Consider the following 16584-nt stretch of genomic DNA (forward strand, 5'->3'; position numbering starts at 1 on the left):
CTCTACCCCTCACATATATATTAATAAAGGAATAAAAATTCAAATATTAATTAAAAGTATTTTTAAAACATTTTTAAATACAAGCTTTTCAAATGGATAAAAGGCTCACATTCACTTTCTTCTACATCATATTCAAATTTGTCCAAATAAATAATAAAGTCATCTCGACTCAAAGAAAATCATATAAGTCTCATACAATTAATATAGAACCTATATCCTAATGTCACATCCTATCAGAGCGTGGTGTTCCCGTGTCCTCTAGCATGAGGTTCTTCTTAGTCATCCACCTATTCATCTGCTCCCCCGAACACAAGTTCAAGATCATCACAGGATCCAAACACAACAACACACAGGGAGTGAGTTATCACATTCCTAGCTAATAGAGAAACAAGACAATTAAATATACATATTATATAAATGAGATACCACTTGCTTAAACATAGCTCACGTAACTTCACCACTTCATCATTCAAAATTCACTTTTCAATTATCAATCACATTACACAAGAATCCCACACTTCGATCAAGATATAATAACACATCAATTAGCAAGCATATGCAATAGTTATGCTAAGACTCAATCCTATATGTAATGTGGTACCATGTCAGTGAAAAACCACCCTGGGGCGCTTAGGAGTACATAACAAGACACACCACACAATGGGTTTGTCAGGTCACTCTCACTAAGTAAGATCATAGGGAGACCAGTCAGGGTCACGATGTTTTGCGAGAATGCTCCAACCATATGAGATCAGCATAGGCTTAAAGGAGCACTCAAACCCGGTGACCCCCAAGGCCTACACTCCGAAGAGTCCGTCAGGGCCTCTCCCTCCTGATTCAGGTCCAACCCCTAAAATAATTTTTTTGCATGCAGACACTGCTCATGAATTATACAATACCCACGACCTTACACTCGTGTTTTAAACACGTTCAACACAATCGCACTATGATTTAACACTGGCTCCTAAATAGGAAACCTACATTTTCTCTTTAACACTGCGCATCAACGCTTTTCTCAAGATAACACTGGTCGGGTTATTGTACAATTCATAGCTTACAACACAAGTAAATTCACATCAAGTGTTAACTACACACTTATCCACAACTAGAACTCATTCACAATTTCACTTCTCATAGTGTGACAATCCACCATCACATGTTTACACGTATCTCACAAATTAACACATGTTCAACTTTACACTTATACTCAATCTCAATAACAATATTATAATTTCAAAGCAACATATTCTTCTACAATTCATCACATACTCACAATTTGAATCATCATTTCATATCCTCAATATAACAATTTATATAAAACACTATCACAACATTAGGACTAAAACCCCTTAACTAATATTACACAATTATATCAAAATCATAGGTCGAAATATACAAATATCAAGAACACAATTTATCAAGCAATTTTCATTAGGACATCAATATTTTATTTATAATCATAAAGGAAAAATTGCAATTTAATAAACATCTCAAAATAAAACTCCAATTTAATCCTCTAAGGATCCCTACACATGTTCTCACTAATCCCCCCAACTGTGAATAACTCATCCCTTACCTCTGAGCGGACTCACGTGTCTTCAGCCAGGGATAGCAACATCTTTAGCGGTTCCCTGAAATTCTTTCAGTTATTCCTCCGACTGCTCCGATAGAATTCACAAACGTCAGAGAGACGGAGAAGAGATTGAAACCTCCACTTATACTGTCTTCATGCGATTCCTTTTTCTCCCTCCACGAATATTATCTCGCAAATCCCAACGGTGGAAGCGTGCGGAATTGAATTTCGAACAACATATCCAAATTTCACAATAATCCAACGGTTAACGAAACCGGGATCGTAGTTTTACCAAGACAGCTCTGGGTTTCTGTGGGAAAGAAAAAGGCTACAATGCGAAGGGTGTTTCTCTCAGTTCAGACATGATATCGAAATTCCCAACGGTGAGAATGCTCGGAATTCTGTTGCGAACATGATACTCAAATTTCACGACGATCCAACGGTGAACGGGTTCGAGATTGTCGTTTTTCTGAGACTGGTTTGGTGGGCTGCGGGAAAAAGAAAGGGTTTTGAAAGGAGAAGGGGAAAAACGAAGATGAGGCCAAAAGGAGGCAGCTGACTTAACATAACTATTTATACCTAGGGTACTCAGCCTATTATTTGCTCTATATTTATTTATTTATTTATTTTTTTACTAAAAAGCTTTTTAAATTTATTTACGAAAAATTGGGATGTTACACAATGTTTGTTTCTATAACGGGTACTTGAAGAAGGTTTTAAGTCAAGCACCCTAAACTTGTGTCCAAATTTAGTTGTATTACTGTTAAAACATCATCTTGAGAAGAAGAGACAAACATAAGTCAATAGTTGTGAATGTAGTTAAGTAGTTAATATCCTCATATACACTAAAATATAAGTGCAAATTTTGTTAGATTACTGTTAAAACTTCATCCTTTTTTGCTTTCATTTTTTGGATCTTATAAATTTTTAAAATGAAAAACTGAATAATAAAATCTGATACTATTTTTTTTCAGCAAAAAAAGAGATAATATTCATTAAAGAAAAAGGATATTGATACATGAGATAACCTAACAAATACAATTTAAGTATACATATAAAAAACCCTTCCAACACGTAAACAAGTTATAACTTTTCTACGCAAAAATTAACAATACTAATAATTAATATTTCTCAATATAAAAAAGCTTCCTACAAAAACCAATCCGAGGAATACATGGATCCAAATATTTTGTCAGGCTATAAAGTTGTTTTTAAGAGCAATTGGCACATCTTTGCTGTGTGAATATTAGTATGATCAATATTGTTTCATTTTATTGGTTAAAGTATTTACCAATATCGTTTTAACTTTCAAATTAATGAAAGCCTCCCAAAGGTGCCAGCTTTTAGAGCATTAGTAGGCTATATTGTTATGGCAACTTTGTTTTATTATTGGCCTGGGCGTATCTACGATAATCATGCAGGAAAAATTAATCAATAATTGGACTGAGTTGGTTACAAGGGATAGTTGTTTGGAGAAAGTATGTAATAGGGGTAGGGGAAACCAATTTTTAAATTAAAAGTCCAGTTTTAATCTTAGCTCGTACTATGGCATGCTTGACGTAAAAGTGGTGGCTAATAAGTTTTTGTCTTTGGAGATTAGAATCAATGTTTTTGAGCCAATATCATCACATGTGATGACCACTCATTTTGATATCTACTATCATCAAATTTTTTTCTTATTTTTAAACAACTTGAAATACATCACTCGAGTCAAGAGAGATGTGATTTGTTACACAAAGGACATAAGTTAAAATTACAGAAAACATACAGACACACACCAAAGAACCATATTAAACTAAGGATAAACTATTTCCTTTCCCTATGATTTGTCCTTTTCACTCTTCATTAATTAATTAAGCACACCTTCAACAAGTCTCGCGAGCCATTGTGGTTTCCCAGTCATGAAAGCATTATATCCCAAAAGCATTCCAAATAGAAACCCACATGCATATCCCACTGCTACAGCTTTCCAGCCAAATCCTGATTCTTCAAGGTGAAATGTTGAATGTGGTGACCAATCTTCATCCTTATTGCAGGATTTTGACAAAGGGAATCCACATAGCATTGGATTTCCCGCATAGGAATCATTTCCAAATGTGTTAAACTGTCCACCTGTAGGTATGATACCCTCAAACTGGTTTTGTGAAAGGTTCAACACAGCCAGAAAATTCAAATTGATCAAAGACACAGGAATCTCTCCTTTCAACTGGTTCCACGAGAGGTCCAACCATTCCAAATTTCTTAAATTACCAAAGGATCGTGGAATGGTACCCGTGATTGCATTGTGCGAAAGGTTAAGCCCTTTGAGAGAATGCAATTCGCCAAGGACTTTCAGAAGTTCTCCTTCAAACATATTATTTGATAAATCAATGGTTGTAAAAATAGTTAATATCCTCTCGAGCTCCATGTATTGACCTTTCATTACAACCACTACTGAATCATTATAGAAATATTGGTTACCCATATATTTCGAACCAGTTTGGTTGTCATTCACACTCATCATTCCTCGAAAGTTCTTGATGTATGATGCTGGCAAGGACCCACTAAAATTGTTATTTGAGACATCAAAAATTCTCAGCCTGAGAAATGGATGTTTGGCACCGAAACAAGTGATGACACCATGAAACTTATTTGATCGCAAACTGAGTACCTGTAACTCCTGGAGGCTTTCTAGCCAATGGGGAAATGTATCCTTTATGTTATTGTCTGCCAGGTCCAAAACTTCCAGATTTGTGCAGTGGGCCAAAGACCATGGTAATGGTCCATCCAATTGGTTGCCATTCAACTTTATAGTCTCCAATGCATTTCCCTTAGAAAAGTTCGCAGGTATGTTTCCATAAAGGTTGTTCATTTGCAAATCCAATGCCAAAAGAGAAGGAAATGTTGCCAGGCATTGCAGAATCTGGCCTGTCAAGTTGTTATGAGCCAAGTTGAGTATATAGAGGGAGCTTGCATTGCATATTGCTGAAGGAATGTTCCCGGTCAGCTCATTATTTGAGACTAAAAAGTATCTAATGCCATTGGGTGGAATTGGGAGATCTCCTTGCAATTTGTTGAAACTGAGATCAATATGAGTAATGTTATTCCAGGAGTGCAAGAGCTTCTCATGAAACCACTGGGGAATGCTTCCACGAATGTTGTTATGAGAAACATCTAGTCGGATAAGATTTTGAAGTGGTGCTATGAATTTAGGGAAACTATTAATATTACAGGAAGATAAATTTAAGTATTCAAGGTTGGGGGATAAGAAATAGTCAGCAATACTATCAAAGTTAATAGAGAGAAAACTATTGTGAGAAAGTTCGAGGTAATTTAGATTTTTCAACTTTGAAAATTGATGAAAGTCCAGATGACCACTCAAGTCAGTTGATGACAAACTCAAATCAGTAAGATTTTGGAGTTCAAATATTGAATTTGGAAAATTACCTTGCAGTTTGTTATTAGAGAGTGACAAGTATTTCAAAGAATAAGATGAGAATTCACCAATTGACCCCGTGAGGTGGTTGTTGCTAAGATCCAAGTCTAACAAGGAAGGCAAAGAATAAAACCAATATGGAATGGGGCCAACTAATTTATTAATCGATAGATCTATACCGGAGAGTTGAGTTAGATTAAACAATGATGAGGGAATGGGGCCAACTAATTTATTAATCGATAGATCTATACCGGAGAGTTGAGTTAGATTAAACAATGATGAGGGAATCAGTCCATCAAAATTGCAACTCCCCATATATAGTTCTTTAAGAGATTTCAAATGGCCAATGGAATCGGGAATGTTTCCCGAGAAAGCAGTGAAAGTGAGATCCAAGAGCCTTAGTGGAGTACTCCAGTTGGACTTTGGAAGTTCACCTCCCAGGTCTTTATTAAAACTCAAAAATAGTATTTGAAGATTGGGTAAAGAGAGGATGTCACTCGATAGATTCCCTTGCAATTTGGTGTCAAAGAGACTAAGAGAGATGAGAGAGGAAGATAGATTGGTTAGCAATGACAAAGAGCTGTCTCCGATAGAAGACATGTCCACGTCAACTAAATCTAGCACTCTTAAATTAGTTGCGTTTTGAATGAGTTTTTTCCATGTGTATGGATAAACTCTCATCATGCTCTGGTCGTCACCGAGATGAAGTGACCGTAATTTGGACAAGTGAGAGATTGTGGAGGGAATGTCACCACTGATTTGAGAGTATGACAAATTTAGATGCATGAGATTGACGAGATCACCAATTGCAGAATATAATGAAGAGCCTGAAAAATCATTATAGGATAGGTCGAGTTGTTGAAGGTGTCTTAGGCTGAAGATGGTGCTGTTGGGATGAAGTTGACCTTGAAGATAACTGCAGCTAAGGTCAAGACCAATCACGTGGCCTGAGATGGTGTCGCACGTGACCCCATCCCACTCACAACAATCTGTTCCGTTTTTCCATGACTCTGTCTTTGAAGAATAAGAGAGCCAAAAATAATCATAATGAAGCGAAGTGTTGAGAGTAAATGAGTTTTTGAAAAGTAGTAAGGCAGAGGTATCATGGTGGTTGCAGAAAGAGGAAGAAGAAGCTAACATCAAGTATGGGAGTAGAAGCCAAAGCCAGAAAATAATGTTATTGATATTCATCCTTTAAACAGAAGAACAAAAATAGAGAGGATTTGATATGGATAAAACCAATTCAATTCACCAATTTCTATTTATAGCCTATGCTGCTTCTAAGGGTTTCATTTGGATTCAACTTTTTGTTCCTTTTATTGGTATTACTTTTCTCTCTCTTTTTTTTTTTTTTTATTTCTTTAGTTCTTATTTTTAATGACAAGTAACATGTTTGATAATTCTTTAGTAGAAACTTGTAAAGCGAATGAAAAATAGTCAAATAGTATGTATGGACCATAATAATTTATTGGAGTTGATTCTAACCGCGTACGGTGTACAAAACAGCATTTATGTACGTAGGACATTCGAGGTTCTAACCGCGTGCGTACTGTGTACAAAACAGCATTTGTGTACGTAGGACATTCGAGGTTCTAACCGCGTGCATGTCTTGTCAAAAATGAAAATTAATTAAAACACATGAAACACGACCCAGACCAAAACGGAGTCTTCCCATTCTCTTTCAAAGTTTTTATTTTATTTTTTATTTATCGGAAAGTGTTAGAAAAACGAAACACTTACCCTTTAATTCATGTCATTTTGTAGGACATTCAAAATCAAATCAAATTATTTATAAATCATTAAATCAATTCAAAAAAAATAAAAAAATTGCCTAAACTCAAAATTACAAAAACAAAAATATAAAAAATCATATATTTTTAATGATTTGATTTATTTTTAAATTTTATTATAAAAAATTAAACCAAATCAAATAAATAACATATTGTAATTATATTAATTTTTATTATTATAAATAATAATACCTATTAAATAATTTATTAATTTTATTTACTTTATAATTAAAGATATAATTTTATTTCATACGTTAAAAATGATATACTAATATTATTAAAAAATAATATTAAATATTAAGTATTACACAAATTATTATTATATTATACAAAGAATTGATAGTATTATTTTATATTAATTTTAAATAAAATTAAAGATAGTAAATTTTAATTAAAATATACCAAACAAAATATAATTAAAAATAAAATTAATTTTTAAAAATTATATATTATATAATAACTATGTAAATTTAGTTAATAACTTTAAATTATAATAATAAATTAAAAATAATAAAATAGTCAAACTGAATCAAATGATATGATAAAAAAATGATTTGGTTTCACTTGAATTTAATATTATATTTAAATTAAATCAAATTAAGTGATATTTTATATTTTGTTTGAATGATATTTTTTAAATGGAATCAAATCGTATGGCTTATGGCGTATACCTCTTCCATTTTTTATTCAAAATTCGCAGAAAACAAATGTTGTCCTAATCTACTGTACCAAATGATGAAAACATGCTGATCACTTTTATCTAAGGCATTAACAATTATGATTAACTATTATGTCAAGTTTCGTATCTTTTTCAACTCAAGCCCCTGTGTTCGTATGCACATTCTCTTTAAGAAAAGAGTAGCATGCTGCTGATCATGAAGACCTGTTTCATCCATCTCTATGCTACCTTAATTAGTACGGCTAGCTTCTAGTAAACAATAAAACACAAATTCAGCTTGTTTGAAAAATCTAAATACATTTGTATAAAAAATCTCTGTTTTTCAAGAAAACTGTACAAGTTTCTTCCTAATAAAATGCTGATCTTGTGATAATTGAAGGTTGAACGCCTGATTTTCCTCAATGTCTCTGCAGGTAAAATCTTAGACAATTTGTGGCAAATAAATTGAACTTTATAAACAAAAGCGGATTTTGTTTAATGTGGTTGCCATACTTCATCTTCATCGCAGGATTTTGACAAATGAAATCCTCATTCCGTTGGATTATGGATTTCAAGCATAGGAATCATTTCTAAATGTATTATTAAACTGTCCACACATTTGTGAAAGGTTAAAGACAAGGACAAAATTCAAATTTGTCAAAATCATAGGAATCTCACCCGCTGGTTACATGAGAGGTCCAACAATTCCAAATTTCTTAAATTTCTCACGCAGTGGTGGAGCTTAGTTAAGTTTCTTATATTTTAGCATTGTTATATATTATTTAAATTTGTTTTTTCTTTAATTATTAATAGTTTTAAGTTATTGAAAAGGTATTAATATTGCATTCTATGTTTTCTTCTTAAAGAAAAAGTTGCTTTCTATAGCATCAGTTATTATAATATATTTAATAACAATTTTATAGGTTAACTATTTTACTGTTTGATTGTCTTTTTATAGAAAAATTTATCACTTAGAAAGTTCAAGCTTTTTAGCAATCTCGGACTATACATATAACAGTTACTATCTCCTTTTAAATTTATTGAACCACAAGTATTTGAATAACTTTCAATTTGCAAAAAAGTTTGCATGTGGCTACAAGAAAAACTGAATATATGATCACAAAGGTTGTATGAGAATTTCGAGAAACTGCAAAAAATGGTTAAATCTATATAAGCTGAAGGTGAAACTTCGAAAACAATCTTCTAATTAGCTTTATAAAGGAGTTTATGCAGTGTATGATCTATGCAAAACAATTAAACGAATTCCATCAGATACAATAATTTTAAATAGATCAAATTAAAACACTAGTTCTTCAACTGATGATTTTTTCTTCTATTCAGAAGCTTATTCAAAAAATATATCAGAAAGCCAATGATAGTTTCAGTGAAACTATTTTTTTAAGATTCAAACAAAGGATGAGAAACACTAAACACTGCAAAGATATTTTAAACTGATTCGGCCAAACAACCTCTGAACTACATCTAATTCCTACGTGCACTCGTCAATCATTACTTGGTTATTGTTAGCACAACAAACCTACTTGCAAGTGGTTTCTTTACCTAAATATTTATAAAATTGTAATTTTTATTCTTCTCATCCGCACAAAAGAACTAATGTAAAATTACTGCAAACCAAACATTTTTATAATCATAATTTCATACATAATGAATGACAAGATCAACAACAGTGTAATAGATCCACAGCCGGTTGTCCACAGTAGAACATAGAGATGTTTCAGCTCCACCATCATCAACCTGTCTTCCTGTCTCTTTCAATTTCCTCTAGTTTCTTTTAATTTTCTATTTGTTACCTAGATGCAATCCTTCACAAGTTGCTGTTATGATGAAAAATATTAGAACTAGCCACTTCGATGAACAGAAATCTGGCGAATATCCATGTCCTTCAACATCACAGAACGCTCAGACAATCCTCTTAATCTGTCACGGACGTCCATGGCAGACCTCCCAGCTTGAACCATATCACCACAGAACCGGCATGTGATTAGACGCAGGGGGCAAACTGAAGCTTGATGCTCCACCTACGAAAAAAGTTAAAACAATTTATTAAGATAATCTGATTCATAATATAATAATTTGCATATCTTTCATATGAACTCAGATTACCAGATTGTATATTTCCTTGCATTAACTATGAAGAATTGCATACTGACTGGAAAATTAAATTAACTGTAATAAGTAGACCACACTTCTCAGTAAAAGGAAAACTTAGATGATAACTTTTTATGCAAATTGACAACAAACGACAAACTTTAGGACTGGCCCCCCCAGTCCTTAGATTCAGAAATAATATACATTTCAAGAATTTCTCTTGGTCCCTTAATTATTTCTAATTTCTGAAAAGGGCAAATGCCAAACATGCTTATTTCAAACATATCCAATATCCATCTCCTCAAACAGCCTCCAAATGTTCTTAATCTCCCAAAGTTTTGGTAACTAAAACAAAGGATATTTTTTAAAACAAAGTTCATCAACATGCCTAAACTGTACATTTACTCATCACTGAAATCACAATTACAACCAACGTGCACTCATGGCTATCTCTGTATTTAAAAACAAAGGACACATGAAGCCATGTTTGTCGGTTTTGTTCAGTACTTCATTTAGTTTAAGCTCTTTAAGAAGAGTTGATTCTTCTAAAATTATATTTTTAATCTGATGCAATATTTGTGCGTAACCTTTTAGCTCTAGTTCACAATAATGGTCTAGCCTCTTTGGCTGTTGTTTAGTTTTCTATAAAACATCATTTTCAAAAAAATAAAAATGTTTGTGTGCATCCCTGTTACATCATTTATTGATTAAGATTGTATTTGGATACTCGTTGTATGTATGTTTTGTATCCACGTTCAATGGGGGAAACACGCTGTCCAAAACAAAAACGGCAACACAGGTATACTGAAGCATTACACGTATGTATTACAAACAAGCTCTAAGCTTTGCACGTATGTAATGCTTGGAATTCCTAGAAAAGGAAGAAGTATTTTTTTTTTCGTAGATGACACCAATAGTGATGCTTATAGACCCGCTTGGTTAAATTACCCTTAGACCTTAATCAGGAATGAAGTTATTCCTTTATATCCATCCATACCAAATTATCAATGCTGTAAGCCCCTGCTTCTAAATTTTAAACTTTAGAGCTGAGAATCAAAATCTTTAACTAATATTATGGGAAGGCCACCAGTTAAACTTCAATATCTGTTTCTATAACGGGTACGCTTGAAGAAGGTTTTAACTCAAGTACCCTTAATTTGTGTGCAAATTTGGTTGAATTACCGATTTATTGTTAAAACATCACTTTGAGAAGAAGTGGCAAACATAAGTTAGTACTTGTGAAGGTAGTCAAGTAGTTAATATCCTCATATACATTAAAATATAAGTGCAAATGTAGTTGGATTATTGTTAAAACGTCACCTTTTTTTGCTGTCATTTTTTGGATCTAATATTTTTGGAAATGCTAAACTGAATAGTAAGATCTGAATACTGTTTTTTTTTCAGCAAAAAAGAGAGAATATTCATTAAAGAAAGAGGATATGAGCGAATACAAGGCTAGGGTACCCATTCTTACAAAGATGCCATCCTCTAACCCAACAAATGCAATTTGTGGATACGTATAAAAACCCATCCAACACTTAAACAAGCTATAACCTCCCTACACAAACCAATTCCAGAAATACATGGATCTGAATATTGTGTTTGGGTATAAAGTTGCTTTCATTCTTTGGGCATTGTGTACACTTGAAGAACTATGTTTTTTTTCAAGGACAATTGAGCCACATATTTGCTGTGTCAATACTAGTATGATCTATATTGTTTCACTTTATTCGTCCAAATATTTACCATTATCGTTTTAACTTTCAAATTTGAAAGCCTCCCAAAGGAACCATCCAAAGGTGCCAGCTTTTAGAGTATCAGTAGGCGACGAATGTGTTGGAGAATAATTTAAATTTTAAAATAAATGGAGCAGGGAAAGATTTAAGGAGGATTTTTTTAGGAATTTGTTATCTTAGAAATTTGTAGGATTTTATCTAGATTTAAATATTTTATTAATTTGTTTAAACTTATTTTAATTAGGGATTTCTTTTAAGAGTAGGATGATGATGATATTTGAATTTGGTAATTTTGTTATTTACTCTATATATAGAACCAAGAAAAAATAAATCCTATAATGTATTCCATCCGAGATTCTTTGGATGTTTGGGTAATTTTGTTGTTTGTGGTGGAGTTTTCCCAACACATTGTGACGGTGACTTTGGTTTATTCACTTAAGGAACCTCCCAAAGGGACACAGTGGTCTGGGCACATGTACGATCATCATTCAGCAAAATAAATCAATAATTGGACTGAGTTGGTTAGGGATTGTTGTTTGGAGAAAGTATGTAATAACAGGAGTAGGTGAAACTAAATTTTAAATTAAAAGTCCACTTTTAGTCATAGCTCGGTCTATGGCATTCGTGACATGGTATATGTCTGTATTCAAGAGGTGGCTAATAAGTTTTTATCTTTGGGCTAATAATATGGGACGATCACTCATTTTGATATCTTCTAGCCAGGAATGAAAAGATTATCTTCTCCCACATTTGTTATAAGGAGAGTAGTAAAATTCACTTAGAGTTAGTTAATCACTAATTTATTATGGTTAATTACTTGTTAGTCGCTTAATAGATAGTATAAATAACAACACCATATACCTTCTCTGTATTTTTATCAATCAATGTGCAACTTCTTGAGATTTGTTCCTTTACTTGGCCTATGCCTGTGATATGTATCCCTCTCATCCTCTGATAACTAACATTTTTGTCTCTGATATTACGTTTTTTTTTTTAAAAAAACAATTGAGGTACATTATCTGATTCTAATGTTACCTCAACCCTTAATTTCAAGAACATGCTTACCCTCTGGTGCCTTTGTCTAGAAATTTTGTAATGCATATGGATCAGTCTTTCCAGAGGCTGTATCAGGATCAATTATGTCAACTTCAATATCTGTTTGTAGAACAGAGAGTTGAAAGAAGGTTTTAACTCAAGCCACTTGTATGCAAATTCTCCATCGTTTACTATTAAATACTTTGTTTCAAGGATAGCCTTGTGTTTTGGCAAATAAGAAAATCCTACTCTTTCTGGTTGGAGTTTTGGCATAAAGTCCTTTCACTAAGCAAAAACATACCGATCTTAATCTAATGGACTTTTCTGTAGTGCTGTTAGTAAAGAAAAAGACAGAAGACCCACCGAACCTTCTTCGGCAGTGAATTCTAAAACTACCGAAAGGTTGGTCTTCTACTTCTTTTCTCAGTAGCTTTGATGCTAAACAGCATTCAGCATGAACTAACTATATCTGAAAATACAATGACACAATTGTACATTTAATTGCTGGAAATTGAAACCAAAGCATTCATTACATTTTCTTTTTCTTATTTGGAAACAACTTGAAATAGATCACTCACCAGAGACGATAATTCTTCCACAGACAGAAGTTAAAATTACAGAAACACACAAAAGAACCATATTAAACTAAGGATAAACTATTGCCTTCTCCTATGATTTGTCCTTTTCACTCTTCATTAATTAAGCACACCTTCAACAAGTCTCGCAAGCCATTGTGGTTTCCCAGTCATGAAAACATTATATCCCAAAAGCATTCCAAATAGCAACCCACATGCATATCCCACTGCTACAGCTTTCCAGCCAAATCCTGATTCTTCATGGTGAAATGTTGAATGTGGTGGCCAATCTTCATCCTTATTGCAGGATTTTGACAAAGGGAATCCACATAGCATTGAATTTCCACCATATGAATCATTTCCAAATGTGTTAAACTGTCTACCTTTAGGTATGATACCCTCAAACTGGTTTTGTGAAAGGTTCAACACTGCCAGAAAATTCAAATTGATCAAAGCCAAAGGAATCTCTCCTTTCAACTGGTTCCACGAGAGGTCCAACCATTCCAAATTTCTTAAATTACCAAAGGATCGTGGAATGGTACCAGTGATTGCATTGTGCGAAAGGTTAAGCCCTTTGAGAGAATGCAATTCTCCAATGACTTTCGGAAGTTCTCCTTCAAACATATTATTTGATAAATCAATGGTTGTGAAAATAGTTAATATCCTCTCGAGCTCCATGTATTGACCTTTCATTACAACCACTAATGAATCCTTATAGAAGTTTTGGTTACCCATGTATTTCAAACCAGTTTGATTGTCATTCACACTCACCATTCCTTGAAAGTTCTTGATGTACGATGCTGGCAAGGACCCACTAAAATTGTTATTTGAGACATCAAAAATTCTCAGCCTGGGAAATGGATGCTTGGCACCGAAACAAGTGATGACACCATGAAACTTATTTGATCGCAAACTGAGTACCTGTAACTCCTGGAGGCTTTCTAGCCAATGGGGAAATGTATCCTCTATGTTATTGTCTGCCAGGTCCAAAACTTCCAGATTTGTGCAGTGGGCCAAAGACCTTGGTAATGGTCCATCCAATTGGTTGCCATTCAACTTTATAGTCTCAAATGCATTTCCCTTAGAAAAGTTCCAAGGTATGTTTCCATAAAGGTTGTTCATTTGCAAATCCAATGCCGAAAGATAAGGAAATGTTCCCAGGCATTGTGGAATCTGGCCGGTCAAGTTGTTATGAGCCAAGTTGAGTATTTGGAGGTTGCTTGCATTGCACATTGCTGAAGGAATGTTCCCGGTCAGCTCATTATTTGAGACTAAAAAGTATCGAATGCCATTGGGTGGAATTGGGAGATCTCCTTGCAACTTGTTGAAACTGAGATCAATAAGAGTAGTTGTATAATTCCAGGAGTGCAAGAGCTTTTCTTGAAACCACTGGGGAATGCTTCCACGAATGTTGTTATGAGAAAGATCTAGTTGGAGAAGATTTTGAAGTGGTGCTAAGAATTTAGGGAAACTATTAATATTACAGGAAGATAAATTTAAGGATTGAAGGTTGGGTAAGATGTAGTCAACGGTACTATCAAAGTTAATAGAGAGAAGACTATTGTCAGAAAGATCGAGAATACCTAGATATTTTATCTTTGAAAATAGATGAAAGTCCAGATGACCACTCAAGTCAGTTGATGCCAAACTCAAACCAGAAAGATTTGGAAGTTCAAATATTGAATTTGGAATTGTTGCATTTAACTTGTTATTAGTCAAATATAGAAACTGCAATTTTGAAAGTTTATTGATTTTGCTTGGAATGGGGCCAACTAATTTATTAAATGATAGATCTAAATCGGAGAGTTGAGTTAGATTAAACAATGATGAGGGAATCAGTCCTTCAAAATTGCAACTCTGCAGAGCTAGACTCTTAAGAGACTTCAAATGACCAATGGAATCGGGAATGTTTCCCGAAAAAGCAGTATAAGCGAGAGCCAAGTAGCTTAGTGGAGCAGTCCAGTTGGACTTTGGAAGTTCACCTCTCAGCTTCTCATTTTCATACAGAAGTAGTTGTGGAAGATTGGGTAAACAGAGGATGTCAGTTGGAAAATTCCCATGCAATTCAGTGGCTGAGAGACTAAGAGAGATGAGAGAGGAAGACAGATTGGTTAGCAATGACAAAGAGCTCTCTCCGATAGAAGACATGTCCACTTGATCTAAATAAAGCTCTCTTAAATTAGTTGCGTTTTGAATGAGTTTGTTCCATGTGTATGGATCAACTCTCATTCTCGGGTAGTTGGGATCACTAACTATCAAGTCATAGCCACGGAGATCAAGGGACAGTAATTTGGACAAGTGAGAGATTGTGGAGGGAATGTGACCAGTGATTCCAGAGTATGACAAATTTAGATGCATGAGATTCACGAGATCACCAAATTCAGAACACATTGAAGATCCAAAAAAATAATTTTGGGCTAGGTTGAGTTGTTGAAGGTGTCTTAGGCTAAAGATGGTGCTGTTGGGATGGAGTTGACCTTGAAGATTACTCCAGCTAAGGTCAAGGCCAATCACGTGCCCTGAGATGTTGTCGCACGTGACCCCATCCCACTCACAACAATCTGTTCCGTTTTTCCATGATTCTGTTTTGGAAGGAAAATGATAAGTGTTGAGTGAGTTTTTGAAAAGTAACAAGGCAGAGCTGTCAAGGTGGTTGCAGAAAGAAGAAGAAGAAGGAGGAAGAGAAAGAAGAAGGAAGATAAAGTATGGGAGTAAAAGCCAGCAAAGATTGTTATTATTGATATTCATCCTCTAAACTGAAGAGCTAGCAAAAATAGAGAGGATTTCATATGGATGCAACCAATTTAATTCACTAACATCTATTTATAGCCTACGCTGCTTCTAAGTTGATTCAACTTTTTGTTCCTTGGGCTGTGTTTCATATCATGTGTAGCTTTATTTATCTTTCCCCTTTTTATCACCTTATTTATTATATTTATTATTTTCTTTTTGTTCAATTAATAAGCATTTTCACTTTTTTAATATTTAATTAATGTTTAATTTTATTCAATTGATATTAAATATAGTAATATATTTTTAAATCATTATTGAAATAATATTCTATTACTTGGATAATTTTTTTATATTGCGAACAATTAAAAAGTCTAAACATTTATAATTTTGCTTCCAACTGATTATCGTAATAATGTTAAAATTAATTATAGTTTCCTCTAAATGTAATTTTTTAATCCATTCATAGTATTTTTGGTTAATTATAGTCTCTTTCGGATGAAAAACGTACACTGTGATGTTTTGAATATATCTAAGCTCTAGTTACAAATATCCAAAATGAGACCCAATTTAGTAGTGGAACCATTCAAGCTATCCACAACATGCTTATTATAATAACTTTTTTATTTTATTTTTAATCTCTTAACTCTTTTTTTTCCCTCTTTTACTTTTAGTTCCTTTTAATTTAGGGGACTAAAACAAATGAAAACTCCCCTTAAGAACTAAAGTTATTTTTACAAAGTGAAATATTTAATTTTTTTTTAAAACTATACATGTTATTACATTAATTTTTTAATTTGTTTAAATACATTTTTTTGTTATAATTTATTATTTTTCCTTTACATCCTTACAAAACTATTTTTTTTATTTTTAATATTTAAAAAATATATTTATTTTATTTTTAGTCCTTAAAGTACTAGAGATAGTGCTATATATTGTGAAAAAAATATTATCTAAAGTGTC

At 33.4% G+C, this 16584-nt stretch overlaps 1 protein-coding gene across 1 annotated transcript; it reads right to left on the reverse strand.

Moving 5' to 3' along the window:
* Positions 1 to 3142: 3142 nt before the first annotated feature.
* LOC114385249 lies at positions 3143 to 15672 on the reverse strand. The gene is given in 4 exon segments (XM_028345271.1): positions 3143 to 6182; positions 9314 to 9475; positions 11073 to 11103; positions 12980 to 15672. Coding segments are annotated over 4 exon segments (5613 nt in total). The 5' UTR covers positions 15640 to 15672; the 3' UTR covers positions 3143 to 3422.
* Between the last annotated feature and the right edge of the window lie 912 nt (positions 15673 to 16584).

This window comes from Glycine soja, chromosome 14, assembly GCF_004193775.1.
Source record: "Glycine soja cultivar W05 chromosome 14, ASM419377v2, whole genome shotgun sequence".
NCBI classification, from domain to species: Eukaryota; Viridiplantae; Streptophyta; class Magnoliopsida; order Fabales; family Fabaceae; genus Glycine; species Glycine soja.